This window comes from Musa acuminata, chromosome BXJ2-10, assembly GCF_036884655.1.
Source record: "Musa acuminata AAA Group cultivar baxijiao chromosome BXJ2-10, Cavendish_Baxijiao_AAA, whole genome shotgun sequence".
NCBI lineage: Eukaryota > Viridiplantae > Streptophyta > Magnoliopsida > Zingiberales > Musaceae > Musa > Musa acuminata.
In genome coordinates, this window is record NC_088347.1 from 33,372,270 (window position 1) to 33,387,090 (window position 14,821).

The 14,821-nt window shown below is 33.8% G+C and overlaps 2 protein-coding genes across 3 annotated transcripts; both read left to right on the plus strand.

Annotated features, from left to right (window-relative positions):
- The first annotated feature begins 305 nt into the window (after positions 1–305).
- LOC135585724 (uncharacterized) lies at positions 306–2,799 on the plus strand. 2 transcript variants are annotated; one of them, XR_010491968.1, is made up of 2 exons: positions 306–1,653; positions 2,209–2,799. XR_010491968.1 is itself a non-coding variant. In XM_065129864.1 (2 exons), exon 1 carries the CDS (start codon positions 364–366, stop codon positions 1,570–1,572), a length of 1,209 nt encoding a protein of 402 aa, XP_064985936.1. In that variant the 5' UTR covers positions 306–363; the 3' UTR covers positions 1,573–1,595; positions 2,209–2,799. The 2 variants fall into 2 exon arrangements, 1 of the variants encoding a protein (XP_064985936.1); XM_065129864.1 differs by having other exon boundaries at positions 306–1,595.
- A 3,601-nt stretch (positions 2,800–6,400) lies between these two features.
- Positions 6,401–8,099, plus strand: LOC103969887 (transcription termination factor MTERF15, mitochondrial). Its single transcript, XM_009383525.3, has 2 exons — positions 6,401–7,605; positions 7,702–8,099. The coding sequence occupies exons 1-2, from the start codon at positions 6,459–6,461 to the stop codon at positions 7,713–7,715; spliced, it is 1,161 nt and encodes a 386-aa protein (XP_009381800.2). The 5' UTR covers positions 6,401–6,458; the 3' UTR covers positions 7,716–8,099.
- Positions 8,100–14,821: the final 6,722 nt, after the last annotated feature.

Genomic DNA, 14,821 nt, shown 5'->3' on the forward strand with positions numbered 1-14,821 from the left:
TTCTTATTATCAATAATCATGATGTGTAATAACGCTCTTATCAAACATGTTTAGAGTCGAAAAAAAAATGAATAGTAGTATGATGATAATTCTTAAAAAAATATTTATATATAATTTTTAAAACTTAGAGCATTCTACTAGATTAAATAGTCAAAATTCGTCCCAAAATCAAAATTATTTTCTTTAGCAAGTGTGTTTTTCTGAAAAAGTTAAAATTATATAAATATTTTATAGATCATTTTATCATATTTTTTAGATACAAAATTTATTCCTGTAATTTTGTATTTCTTGTGCGTAGCGAAGGTTACACACACTGCATATAGGAATTAGGGTTTCGCTTGGGGTGCTCGCTTCTCTCCTACAATGGCGGCTGCGACTCTCCGCTCCGTCCTCCGCCGCAATAGCCTTCTGCCCCTGTTCGAAACCTACCGCCTTCGAGATCTCTTCTTCTTCTCCTCTTCTGTCGACCTTCCCGCCGCTGTAGGCGTCACCACATCTCCTGATCCCCACTTCATGGTGGAATACCTCGTGAACTCCTGCGGGTTCTCCCCCTCCGAGGTAGCCAAGTTCTCTAAACCCCTTGCGCACCTCCGATCCACCGAGAAACCCGACGCCGTCGTTAACTTCATGAGATCTCAGGGCTTCGACGGCGCCGGTATCAGAAAGTTGATATCTTTGAACCCAAATTACCTATGCGTGAACGTGGAGAAGTTGGCCCCGAAGTTTCAGTTCTTACGCGATTTGGGCCTATCGGAGTCGGATATCGTCGATGCCATCCTGAAGAACCATGGCATCCTCCTCTTCAACGTTCAGCGTTCCATCGTCCCCAAATTGGAGCTGTGGGAAAGTCTCTTGGGATCGAGAGAGCTTGTTCTCAACCGTCTCAAGAAGACAGGATGGTTTTTCTCCTCCAGCGTTGAGAAGACGTTGCATCCTAACCTAAAGTTCTTGAGGGATGAGTGCGGCATTCCTGAAGAAAGGGTCTCTGTCGTCTTGAGACGTCACCCACAATTAATCTCACGGAAACCAGAGTCTCTCCGAGCTTTGGTGGCGAGAGCCGATGAGCTGGGGATGCCACGGCAATCTCGGATGTTCGTGCGGACACTTGATGCTCTCCTCATGGTAAGCAAAGAAAGGTTCGAGGCCAAGGTCGAGTTCATGAGGAGCTTCGGGTGGTCGGAGTCGGAGTTTTCTTCTGTAGTCAGGAAAGTACCCACCTTCTTATGCATCTCCCTCGATATGATGCGCAGAAAAATGGAATTTTTTATCAATATAGTCGGGGACACCCCTTCCTTCATCGCCTCCCAGCCATCTATCTTGCTATATAGTCTGCAGAAGAGGGTCATTCCGCGGTTTCGTGTGACGGAAATGTTGAAATTGAAAGGATTGTGGACTGGAAAATACAAGTTTACATCGATTCTCGTATTCACAGATACCAAATTCATGGAGAAGTTTGTTCTCCCTCACAAAGAAAATGTTCCTGAGCTGCTTGATATTTTGAGAGTTGCTGGCACCTGGAAAGGAAATGATACCTTGCATTTGGCATCGGAGGATGAGGAAGGGCTTAGCTGATGGTCTAATTTGTGACGACGAAGGTAGATTATTCCCCTAATTTGAGATTTTGGAAATAGAATGCAAAGGGCTTAACAAAAGGTGAATTGAGGTGTGGGATTTTTCTTTTATGACAAGCTAGATTAGCATTGATTAGAAATCAAATTTGTTCTGTCTTACTGATTGTTAGCGTAAATTATTTTCTGATTGTCTTTGACATAGTATTGTTGGTCTGTCTGTAAACTGCATGTTTTAGAAATTCTACATGACAGTCCAACTTAGATGACCTTTGGATCTATGGTAGGGACTTTTGGATTTTGTCCAAATTAATTCCAAATCCGGATTGGTTTTTGTTTGGGTAAGTCTTGAAGAGTCATATTTCAGATCAAGTTATGCAGGATATAGAAATTATCACCAAAGATCACAAGAAATTGTTGAGTGGTAGTTACTCTAATGATTTAAGTGGCGAAAAAAACTTAAAACACCAAAAAGTTGTTTCTGTAATTTGTTTTTAAATCAGTCATCACCCAATTTATGGATTTGGATATATCTAAGAAGGTGTTATCTCGTCAGTGGAGGCTTCTTTGCAAACTTATTTATTTATGTACTAATTGGAATATTTAAATTTGATTTTTGCATTGTAATATTATTATGCAGTGGCTTCAATGGAATTTGAAAGACCAGTTGCACTGGGTTGATCAGGAGTCACCAGCTTTAGTGCTAACTATGCTCTTCTGAAATGTCTTCAACCTCCTTTGGAATTGCTAAAGCTTTTCTCGCATCAACAAACTCTTGCATGCCTCCATAGGCTTCTGCTCGTCCACTTTGTGATTCCAGGTGCAGATCTCTTCATTCTTGGATTTGGTGGATGCAACTTCTCATCATCATAGCTGAAGCTTCTGCTCCACTTGAAAGCCTTCAGAAGGCTGCACAACTAAATTTCTCCAACATCTTTATCGAGCTAATTCCCTTGGAGTCAGTCGATTCGTTGGTTCCTTGAGAATATTTTGGATGTCATTTTATTTCTTATTTCAAGTCTTTATGTTGCCGATGTGGTCCATGTTTCCCGCATCATGAACCGTGTGGCCCATTGGCTAGTCAATCTCGGAAGGGCTGTAATTTCTGTGTTTTTGGGTCTTGTAATGATAGATCAGTCTAACTCAGTATCTAGTCCTCTTTAATCTTTAATGAAATTTCTCCTATTTCGGTAAAAAAAAAATAATCAAACTCTAGTATTTCTGATTTTTATGCACACTATCTAGACCCGTTCTCAATCAGTATTTTTCTGGCTATCGATGCCTTTGTGGATGTATTCAGTATATCATTTCAGATAGGGTCATAAGACCATCATCATCTTTATCAATGCATGAAATGTGTTTTGGATTTTGATATCAGTTGTTCCATCTTTATTCTTTATGTCTTGGATAATAACGTCCCAAATCGTTATGTCAATACAAGTCTCAATTTTGGTCAAACAGACATTAATGAAATGAATTTATGGAAGGAACTTAAAAAAGTAGAATTAATAAATTTAAATAAGACAAGTAATCAAAGCAAAATTATGCACTTATATCATGTTAATAAACCACTGCAACGTGAACATACAACAACATGCGCATTTTCAAACAAAGGATAGGATATTTATGGACAAACACGAAGTTGGCATGTATAGATTGATATCTCCAGATTGAAATGTGGTCTGCTATAATTAAAAGTTGTTATGTTACAGATATACTATATTGGTGTACAGTCAATTTTAATTAAATATCATATAATCCATGATCAACTTCTATCGAGTTTTTTTTTTTTTTTTACGAGTCATAAATACTATTCAAGGCATATTAATTTAAACAAAAGAAATCAAGTTTTGAAGGATTATAAGATTGTTTTTTCCTTAAAATCTGTTTCAACAATAAATTATTTTTGGATCAAATAAATGAATAATTATATATATAAAGATATAAAATCATATAAATATTTTGTAAATCACTTTATCCATATTTTTGATATAAATAATTTATTCTTGTGATTTTAATCTCTGGTGCATAGCGAATGACAGTTGTTGGAATTATGATACCCTTATATATATGCTTTCATTTATCATCGAATGTTAGTTATAATGCTCGACTCCTCCTTTCACCGTGATAATCCCTTTTGTCGTTATTCAAAACCTATCATATTTGTGGTCTCCTCTTCTTTTACTTTATTGTCGATCGATTGTGATCATGCCTAGATCTAATTGGCTAATAGAAAAATGATAATTGAGTTTTGTCTAACTATATGTATTATATCGTACTTAATCATATAAATTAAATTATGTTGAATCAGGTTGGATTATACCTTACTATTTGAACTAGGTTATATTTAGTCACATAAGTTAGGTTATACTTGACTATATAGATTGGTTTGGTCAATCAACTTACGTTAAATCATTAATTTAACTCATCTATTAAATTATATTTTAATATTTAAAACATTTAAATAATAATAATTAACCTTAAATCCATTCTTTTTTCAAGAATTAACTAATTTAGATTCATAATTTTAAATGTAAAACTAATTAAATTATACAAATTCATACATAATTTTTTAAACATAAATATGTCTAATTAAATAAATTATAATAATTATTAAATTAACTAATTATTTTAACATCATAATTCAATAATTATTATTTATTAATCATAATATTTTAAAATTACAATATTATTTTGCAATATTATTTAAAAAATTCTACTATTAAATATTTAAAAATATATAAATAAAAATGATAATAAAGAAAATAGAGAATCCTTCTCATCCTTGCAATCATGTCATCAAAAATTTTTTTTTCTTAATCCTCCATCCAACTTCTAAGCTTGAGGAACGAGGGAGGAGGAGGAGAAGATGAACTCTTCTCCAAAGATAAATAATATTTTTATTTTACTTTAATACAAAAATAGATTGTAATATTTATTTTATATTATTCACATACAAAAAAAAAATATTTGCTTTCTATGAATCATATCACTCATTAGGAAATAAATTAATTAATAATTTAATAAATTGATAAAATTCTTAATTTATTCACATAATATAAAGAATAATTTTAATTAGTTTAAAGTATACTAAATAAATAAATTAAATATAATAATATATGATTTATAATTAATTAATTTATGTTAAGAAAAAAAATCTATGATTACAAAAATCTTGAAGTTTCAGAACACCTAACATCTATAAAAGGGGAGAGTTGAGTGATAGCCACACAAAAATGGTTACTGGTTCAAGTTAAAAGTATATATAATTAAGTAATTTAACTGTTAATCCGAACAGCAAGCCGAATCACTACATAATAGGAGTCGTCAGAAACCCGTAGTTATTAAAACAAGGTGCTATAAAAAACAAAAATCAGACACGAAGTTACTTTAGCTTATTAAAAAGAAAAATGAAAATGAGAAGTCGAGAGGTCATCTTATCCCCTCAGACATCAACTCCATATGTGGCAGGGAACTCCAAGATATCCTTGTCTAAGAATAACATCACTACCATCGACCAAAAGCGACGAGAAATGAAAGAATTCCTTCTTTAGAAAAACTAATTTAACAAGTTCACAACAAGTCGTCAACCAATAAAATTGACAAAAGTAATGTCATACTATATAACAATAAAAAATACACAAGTCAACAAGCATGATCACGCTACTTCAATCGATCTAATTGGATCGACTATAACCTAATTGAACCGACCTCTAATTTTTATTTATTTGATTTAGAATCATCTTAAGCTAATATAATTTAGATTAGATTAAATTTAATTTAAGTTAAATAGATTTTAATAAATTGAATCGGTTAGAATCATCTTCAATCGATTTAAATTTATCAAGTTAGATTTGACTCAATCGAAAATAAAATAAAGATAATATGTTAAATTGTATAGTAATAAGATATGCTAACATAGTCGATGTACTAATCATTATACATGACGACGATGCATACATCATACTTGGTTCGAACTAATCATGTGCACTACACATTATTATTCATGTTGGGTCGAATTGAATGATTAACCAGGCTTAGTCTGTTCGTTGGGTCTAATATACGGGGTTATAATTTAGCATGTGGGTAGAGCCTCATTTGCTAAGCAGAATTCAACCTAAATCATAATTAAATTTTTTTTAATTTTAAATTATAATATCATGAAATTATAATCAAAACACCAAACTATTACGAGTCGTTAAAACATAATAAATAGTAATAGATTAAAAATATAAAATTACATTAAAGGGAAAATAAAATTTTTACTCAACTATTGTACAAATCTAATAGAAATTGAATATTATAATTAGTATGTTGCATGCAAGATAAAATTTTCAAAAGTTATTATAGTATGAATAATTATAATATATTAAATCTAAAAATAAAATTTTAAATATTTGGATGAATATAATAAAATTTTAGAAACTATATATAGCATGAATAATACAAAATAATAAAAATTATTTTTTTAAAATATAGAAACGTCTATCTCTCTTATTCTGATTTGACGTAGTGAAAAATAAAGAAAAGGAATCGCCCCTATTAAATAAAAAGAGTGGAGACTTCCAAGGTAATAAATATTTTTAATTTTATATTTATTTAATTAATTAATAAAAATAATATCACTTAACTTAAAATATTGAATATTTATTTTATAATTTTTATTCATAAGAAAAGAAAGTAAATAATTGTACTTAAACTGAAACATTTAAGGACATATGAAACCAGTCAAATTAGCATTTTAAGATTATTTTATCCATATTTTTTATATAAATAATCTATTCCTATAATTTTGTATTTCTTGTGCATAGCGAAGGTTATACACACTACGTATAAGGAGGGTCGTTGTAATTAGGGTTCCGCTGCGGCTGCGGCTGCTCTCGTCCCACAATGGCTGCTGCTCCGCTCCGCTCCGTACTCCGCCGCAATGGCCTTCTGCCCTTGTTCGAAACCTGCCGCCTTCGAGATCTCCTCTTCTTCTCCTCCTCTGTTGACACTGCCGCCGCGGTAGGCGGCACCATATCTCCAGATCCCCACTTCATGGTGGAATACCTCGTGAACTCCTGCGGGTTCTCCCCCTCCGAGGCAGCCAAGTTCTCTGAACCCCTTGCGCACCTCCGATCCACCGAGAAACCCGACGCCGTCCTTAACTTCATGAGATCTCAGGGCTTCGATGGCGCCGGTATCAGGAAGGTGATATCTGGGGATCCCAGACACTTATGCTACAACGTGGAGAAGAACCTCGCCCCGAAGTTTCAGTTCTTACGCGATTTGGGTCTATCGGAGTCGGATATCGTCGATGCCATCCTGAAGAACGATGGCATCCTCCGCCTCGACGTTCACCGTTCCTTGGTCCCCAAATTGGAGATGTGGGAAAGTCTCTTGGGATCGAGAGAGCTCGTTCTCAAGCATCTCAAGAAGACATCACGGTTTTTCCACTCCAGCGTTGAGAATAGATTGCATCCTAACCTAAAGTTCTTGAGGGATGAGTGCGGCATTCCTGAAGAAATGGTCTCTGTCGTCTTGAGAAGTAACCCACAATTAATCTCACAGAAACCAGAGTCTCTCCGAGCTTTGGTTGCGAGAGCCGATGAGCTGGGGATGCCACGGCAATCTCGGATGTTCATGTGGACACTTGATGTTTTCCACAACGTAAGCAAAGAAAAGTTCGAGTCCAAGGGCGAGCTCATGAGGAGCTTCGGGTGGTCGGAGTGGGAGTTTTCTTCTGCAGTCATGAAAAATCCCACCTTCTTATGCATCTCCCTCGATATGTTGCGCAGAAAAGTGGAATTTTTTATTAATGTAGTCGGGTACACCCCTTCCTTCATCGCCTCCCATCCAAATCTGTTGCTATCAAGTCTGCAGAAGACGGTAATTCCTCGGTTTCGTGTTTTGGAGATGTTGAATACGAAAGGCTTGTGGACTCGACGAGGCACGTTTTTGTCCTATGTGACATTATCAAATACAAAATTCATGGAGAAGATTGTTCTACCCTACAAAGAAAAGGTTCCTGAGCTTCTTGATATTTTGAGAGCAGGTGAGTGTGAAGGGAAATGAGCCCTTTTATTTGGTATCAGAGGAGGATGAGAAGGGCTTAGCTGCTGGTCTAACTCACATTTGAATTTCTCATCAGGAGCTGAGCAGTGATTCAGCACCTTTTCCCTTGACAACAAGCTGTCTTACATCAACCACCAGCCTTGGCCACTGAGGTGCAGTCCAGTGAAAGAATTATTCCGTTGGTGTCATATGGTAGTAATGTTGTAATTGGAAGGTCTATGCAATGCCCAACACAAAATGTCTTCCAGTTTTACTCATTAAGGTTCATGGAAAAGTCTGTTCTTTGTTGCAAATCTGAAGTCCCTGGCCTGTTTGAAATCTCTGATAGATGAAGGTAGATTATTCCCCTAGTTTGAGATTCTGGAAATAGAATGCAAATGGCTTCTCTAAAAGTCTATTGAGGTGTGAGATTCTTCTTATGTGACAAGCTAGTTTAGCATTGATTATAAACGGACTTTGTTTTGTCTTACTAAATGTTTGCTCGAATCATTTTCTGATTGTGTTTGGCACAGTATTGTTGGTTTGTATGCGAACTGCAGGTTTTATAAATTCTGCTTAGCAGTCCAACCAAGATTATTTTGGATCTTAAGAACATTTGGATTCTGTGCAAATTGATTCTGAACTGGTGTTTGGATTCTCTCCAACTTAATTCTGGATCGGTTATTGGTTGTTGGGTGAGTGTGAAAGAGCCATGTTTCAGATCAAGTTATGCAGTATGTATACATCACCAAAGATGACGAGAAGTTACATGGAGTAGTACTTGCTCTGATGATTTTAGTAGCTGAAAAAAATTTAAACGCCAAAGTGTTGTTTCTATAATTTGTTTTAGGTGAGTTTTCACGGATTTATGGATTTGGATGTCTTCAAGGTGTTGTTATCTTGTCAGTTGAGTTTCTATGCAAACTCATCTGACATGTATTGTGATATTTGCATGCTGGGGCCTCAATGGAATTTGGAAGACCAGTTTTTGTGTTGATCAGGATTACCATTGGTTTGGTACTCACCAATTTCTTTTGCATGTAAGAAGGTGTCTCTTTGCTTGCAGGTTGAATGGACTTCAGAGAATCAAAACGTGTGAATTGTTGAGTATGCTATCGTGAAATGTCTTCAGCCTCACTGGAATTGTTGAGTTTGCTATCCTGAAATGTCTTCAGCCTCATTGGAATTGTTGCTCAGGCATTTCCTGCATCAACAAACTCTAACATGCAAACTAATTTATACGCCTAAACATTTTAAAATTGACAACAAAATGTGTATTTCAAATCTCTGTAATTGTCTTTAGGATTTGTTTTAGAGTTAATGATCATTACATCATAAGTTTTTATGTCCCGCATTTAGTGCAGAAATGACTACTTATGATTGTGCAAACTATCCTTACCCATTCTCAGCTACTCTTGTTTCGGCCTCTCTATGCAATTGTGCATATTTTTAATATCACAATTGAGATAAGATCATAAGAATATTGATAATCTTTCTCATATGTAAAATGTTTTCGGAATCTTGATATCAGCTGTTCCATCTTAGGGACTTTTGGCTTTTGTCCAAATTAATTCCAATTCCGGATGGGATTTGGTTTGTTGGTTAAGTCTCAAAGAGTCATATTTTAGATCAAGTTATGCAGTATATGCAAAATATCAACAAAGATCACAAGAAGTTGCCGAGTAGTAGTTGCTCTAATGATTTAAGTGGCTGAAAATAACTTCAAACACCAAAGAGTTGTTTCTGTAATTTGTTTTTAAATGAATCATCACCCGATTTATGGATTTGGATATGTCTAAGAAGGCTTCTTTGCAAACTTATTTATTTGTGTGCTAATTGGATATTTAAATTTGATTTATGCATTGTAGTATTAGTGTGCAGTTGCTTCAATGGAGTTTGAAAGAGCAGTTGCACTGGGCTGATCAGGAGTCACCAGCCTTCGTACTAACTTTGCTTCTGGGTTGGATGGACTTTTCTCTGAGCATCAAGACTTGAGCATGCATGCTATCCTGAAATTTCTTCAGCCTCATTTGGAATTGCTAAAGCTTTTCCTGCATCAACAAACTCCGACGTGCCTCCGGAGGCTTGTGTTCATCCACCTTTTGTGATTTGGTTAGTTCATTCTTCTCGATGTGATCTATGTTTCTCGTGTCACGAGTGGCGTGGCCCAATGGCAAGTCAATTTTGGGAAATTTATAAATTCCCTAATTTTTGGGTCTTCTAATCGTGTGTAAGCCACTTTATCCTTTAATGATATTTCTCCTTTGTCAGTGAAAGAAAAAAACAAACTATAACATGCCAACTAATATGCAAGCTCGAAAGGTTTTTAATTGACGATTAAATGTGTATTTCAATTTTCTGAAATTGCCATAGCTCTTGTTGTAGAGTTTATTTATATTTGCATCACTAGTGTTTCAGATAGAATCATAAGATATCAATCATCTTTGTCAATGTGTGAAATGTGTTTTGAATTTTGACATCAGTTGTTTCATCCTTGCAGAGAATCTGTGCATTATGAGTTGTAGAACTGATAGAACTTCCAAGTTGATCAACAATATTGGGAAGATACGAAAAAGATTCTTTTTTTTATGACTTGAATAATACTCTGACAATATCACAATTTGCTTGCATCGAAATCTCCACTTGACAAATCACTCATGAGAGAATTCTCAAGAGACTTGAGTTATATCAGAGTCATATTCAATCATCTTTGGATTGAGAGTCACACTGACTTGTAAAAGAAAACTGACAGCGAATAAGGGGAAGTGCATGGATTCAGTATTACTCTCAAACTGAGAAACTATCAGGATCTTGGAAAAAATGTCAAATTTCTGCTTGAAGTCCTTTTTCCCAAATAGGCTTCTCAAATCAGCATTCACAACATTTCCATCAATACTTTGATCAACATTCACAACATCACAAGCTCCTCGTCGATTCCTAGCCTACCATAACACAAATGGATTAGTCAAATTATACAATAAATTATATGTTTTTAAATTTAACACTCTCAATTTACCTTAAGCTTCTTGTAGCATCAATGTACCAGCAAAAAGGTTAATTTTTAAAAATCAAATATAAATCAAGTATTACAATTAGTATCATGCATGCAAGATAATTTTTTTTAAAATAATATTAATATAAATAATTATAATATATTTTAATGTAAAATAAAATTTTAAAAACATTATAGCATGAATAATTATAATGTATCTTAGTCAAAAAATAAAATTTTAATAGCTATATAAAGCATGAATAATTATAATATATTTTAATCTAAAACTAAAATTTTAAACACTTAAATGTATATAAGAAAATATTTATTTTTTAAGAAAGTTAGAGGGATCTACCTCTCGGGATATAATTTCTTATTTTTCTCGTTTTTGTTGATGAATGAATGAGAAAAATCTCTCACCTTAGATTAGAGTGGATGAGTTTCGATCTAAGGTAATAAGATTTTTTACTTTTATATTTATTTAATATTTGTTTTTATTTAATTTATTAGTAAAAATAACATCATTCAACTTGGAATATTTAATATTTATTTCTTAGATTTTATTAGTAAGAAAACTCAAGTAATTATGCTTAAAACGAGCGATTTGATTATATTTATTCTCGATTTGGTTTTCAAAGTCAGCTTACCTCAAGAAATAAAGGAGGATATTACTCTCTTGTATATTATTCTCTTTCCCAAGATGTCTTTTGTCCAAATGGTGTCGTCAACAAATCTTTATCGAAGATATAATTTTATTCATTAGAACATGATTTTTCCTTTTCAAGATCTAGTTCGATTGCTTTAAGAAGGTGGCATTGTCTCATAACTACGGAGGCTAGTAACATATGATATGAGATAAATCCCTGATATACCTTTAGAGTATAGAAACATGAAATTCATCATAGATATTAGTTAGAACTAGTGGCAAAACTAATTTGTATGTCACATGCCCAACCTTCTGTAAAATCTCAAATAAGTCAATAAATCTAGAGGTTAACTTTCCTCTTTATCCAAACCTCATAACCCCTTGGTTGGTGATACTTACAAAAAAAATATGATCATCAATTTTGAACTATGGATCTCTTCGATTTCGATATGCATAACTTTTCTAATGTCTTTGGACCGTTAATAATCTTTTGCATATTGTTTAAACATGTAAGATTAATCATGTGACATATATTTTCTCCGATAACAAGCTTTAAATATGACAATCTATGTACTATTTCAACTTCCACTAAACCCAAGCCCAAGCCCAAGGCACAAGCTCTTAAAAAATCTTTCATTGTTCATTTTTTTTTCTCAGATTGACCATTAGTTTTGGGGGTGAAAACTATTTTAAATTTTAATTATGTGTCCAAAGATTTCTACAAACTCTCTTAAAACTTAGAAGTGAACCTTGAATCTCTATAAAATATAATATTATACCTCAAGATATCGAATGATCTTCTTAATGTATAAACTTGCTAGTTTATCCATTGGATACTTCTTGTTAATAAGGAGAAAGTGAACATATTTAACAAGTCTATTTACTACTAAAAATTTATTGTATCCTTTCACTGGAAACTTATTTATTTATGTACTAATTGGATTATTCAAATTTGATTTATGCATTGTAATATTATTATGCAGTGGCTTCAATGGAATTTGAAAGACCAGTTGCACTGGGTTGATAAGGAGTCACCAGCTCTTCTGAAATGTCTTCAACCTCCTTTGGAATTGCTAAAGCTTTTCTCGCATCAACAAACTCTTGCATGCCTCCGTAGGCTTCTGCTCGTCCACTCTTTGTGATTCCAGGTGCAGATCTCTTCATTCTTGGATTTGGTGGATGCAACTTCTCATCATCATAGCTGAAGCTTCTGCTCTACTCTAAAGATTTCAGAAGGCTGCACAACTAAATTTCTCCGACATCTGAATCGAACTAATTGCCTTGAGTTAGTCGATTCGCTGGTTCCTTAAGAATATTTTGGATGTCATTTTATTTCTTATTTCAAGTCTTTATGTTGTCGATGTGGTCCATGTTTCCCGGCGTGGCCCATTGGCTAGTCAATCTCGGAAGGACTGTAAATTCTCTATGTTTTTTTTTTTTGGGTCTTGTAATGATAGATCAGTCTAGCTCAGTATCTAATCCACTTTAATCTTTAATGAAATCTCTCCTTTTTTGGTTAAAAAAAAAAACTCTAACATGCAAACTAACATGTAAGATCAGAAGGTTTAAAAGTGACAATTAAATTTGTATTGCAAGATCCTATAATTGGCTTTAGTTCTTGTTGTAGAGTTTATGATCATTTACGTCACTAGTATTTCAGATTTATGCACACCATCCTGACCCGTTCTCAACCAGTTTTTTTCTGGCTATCCGTGCCTTTTTGCATGTATTCAGTATCTCATTTCAGATAGGATCATTAGATCATCACTCATCTTTATCGATGCGTGAAATGTGTTTTGGATTTTGATATCAGTTGTTCCATCTTTATTCTTTATTCTTTATGTCTTGGATAATAACGTCCCAAATCTTTATGTCAACACAAGTCTCAATTTTGGGAAGAGAGATATCAATGAAATGAATATATGGAAGGAACCGAGAAAAGTAGAATTCATAAATTTAAATAAGACAAGTAGTCAAAGCAAAATTATGCACTTATATATCATGTTAATGAACCAATGCAACGTGAACAACGATAGAGTATTTATGGATGATCACGAAGTTGGCACGTATAAGATTGATGTCTTCAGATTGAAATGTGGCCTGCTATAATTAACAAGTGTCTTGTTACAGATATAGTATATTGATGTACAGTTAATTTTAATTAAATATCATCTAATCCATGATCAACTTCAATCGAGCAATTTTTTTAAAAATTTTTTACAAGTCATAAATACTATTCAAGGCATATTAATTTAAACACAAGAAATCAAGTTTTGAAGGATCATAAGATTGTTTTTTTTTCCAAATCTGGTGTAGCAATAAATTATTTTTGGATCAAATAAATGATTAATTTTATATTTTTTAAAGATACAAAATCATATAAATATTTTGTAGATCACTTTATCCATAATTTTGATATAAATAATTTATTCCTATAATTTTAATCTCTCGTGCATAGCGAATGATAGTTGTTGAAATTATGATACTCCTATAGCTCTCCTTTATTCTAAAATGATTGTTGTAAAGCTTGTTTTCATCCTTAGTATGATGACTTCCTATCCCTATTCGAAACCTATCGCTTTCGAGGTCTTTTTTTTGTGTACTTCATCGCCGATTGATTGTGATCATATTCTTTCAAATTAGTTGAAAAGATAAGGACGATTGAGGATGAACTCAACGTTTAAGAAGAAGAAGATGAATTGCATCATGGAACTATGACTCAAATGTGTCTCATGTCCTTTTGTGTACAAGCAAAACGATGACCTCATCAAACTGGTGGGTGAATCCATCAGATGATCGAGATGGAAGCACCTCTGCCGGGCGCATACCATGCCAGGGAGCATCCCCATCATCATCAGACAATAATACATCTGTTGACCTATGTATGAATATACAACATGAAAAGGGAAGCACTTAGCCTTCAACTCTTCTTCTTCCTCCCTTGAGAACTAACGTGGGATGCCGAGTGAGCTAATGGGGGATGCATGAGGCCACATAAAGAAGAGCAGGTAAGGAGATAGAGGAAGAATGATTCTGGAGGTCTTGGTAGTCAAGGACATGACGCTATGATTGAATCTTCCAACCATGAGAGCAACATATACAATTGTCTCTGTCACTCTCTTCCCCCACATATAATTCATCCCTGCTTTGGCTCAATGCATTCTGCAATGACAAACCAACAGAGTGAGTTTTCATAGGTACATTTTGATATCAGCATTTTGATATCCGTGAACATGCATTGGTACATACATTAATATCTAAAACCTTTAATCATAAAATGTTTTGATTTGAGTACCTGAAACTCGATGAATTTTATGGATCAATAATCTCATAAATTAAATCACTAGAAAGGTTAATTTATACGATTACTATGTATCTGTTCTCCATACTATGCTACCATACAACTTTAACGTATGGAGAGTAACGACAACGAACATCTGCATATATAGTTTTATGATCTTAACTTAGAGTTAAATCATGATCACAAAATATAAATCATATAAATCGAGTCATATATAATCACATTCAATTATACTTTATCATAGAAGTTGAATTATATTTGATTATATGAGTTAAGTC

Excerpts from the sequence above, each read along its gene's own strand:
- LOC135585724 (XM_065129864.1), top strand. The coding sequence starts at position 364 with ATGGCGGCTGCGACTCTCCGCTCCGTCCTCCGCCGCAATAGCCTTCTG.
- LOC103969887 (XM_009383525.3), top strand. The coding sequence starts at position 6,459 with ATGGCTGCTGCTCCGCTCCGCTCCGTACTCCGCCGCAATGGCCTTCTG.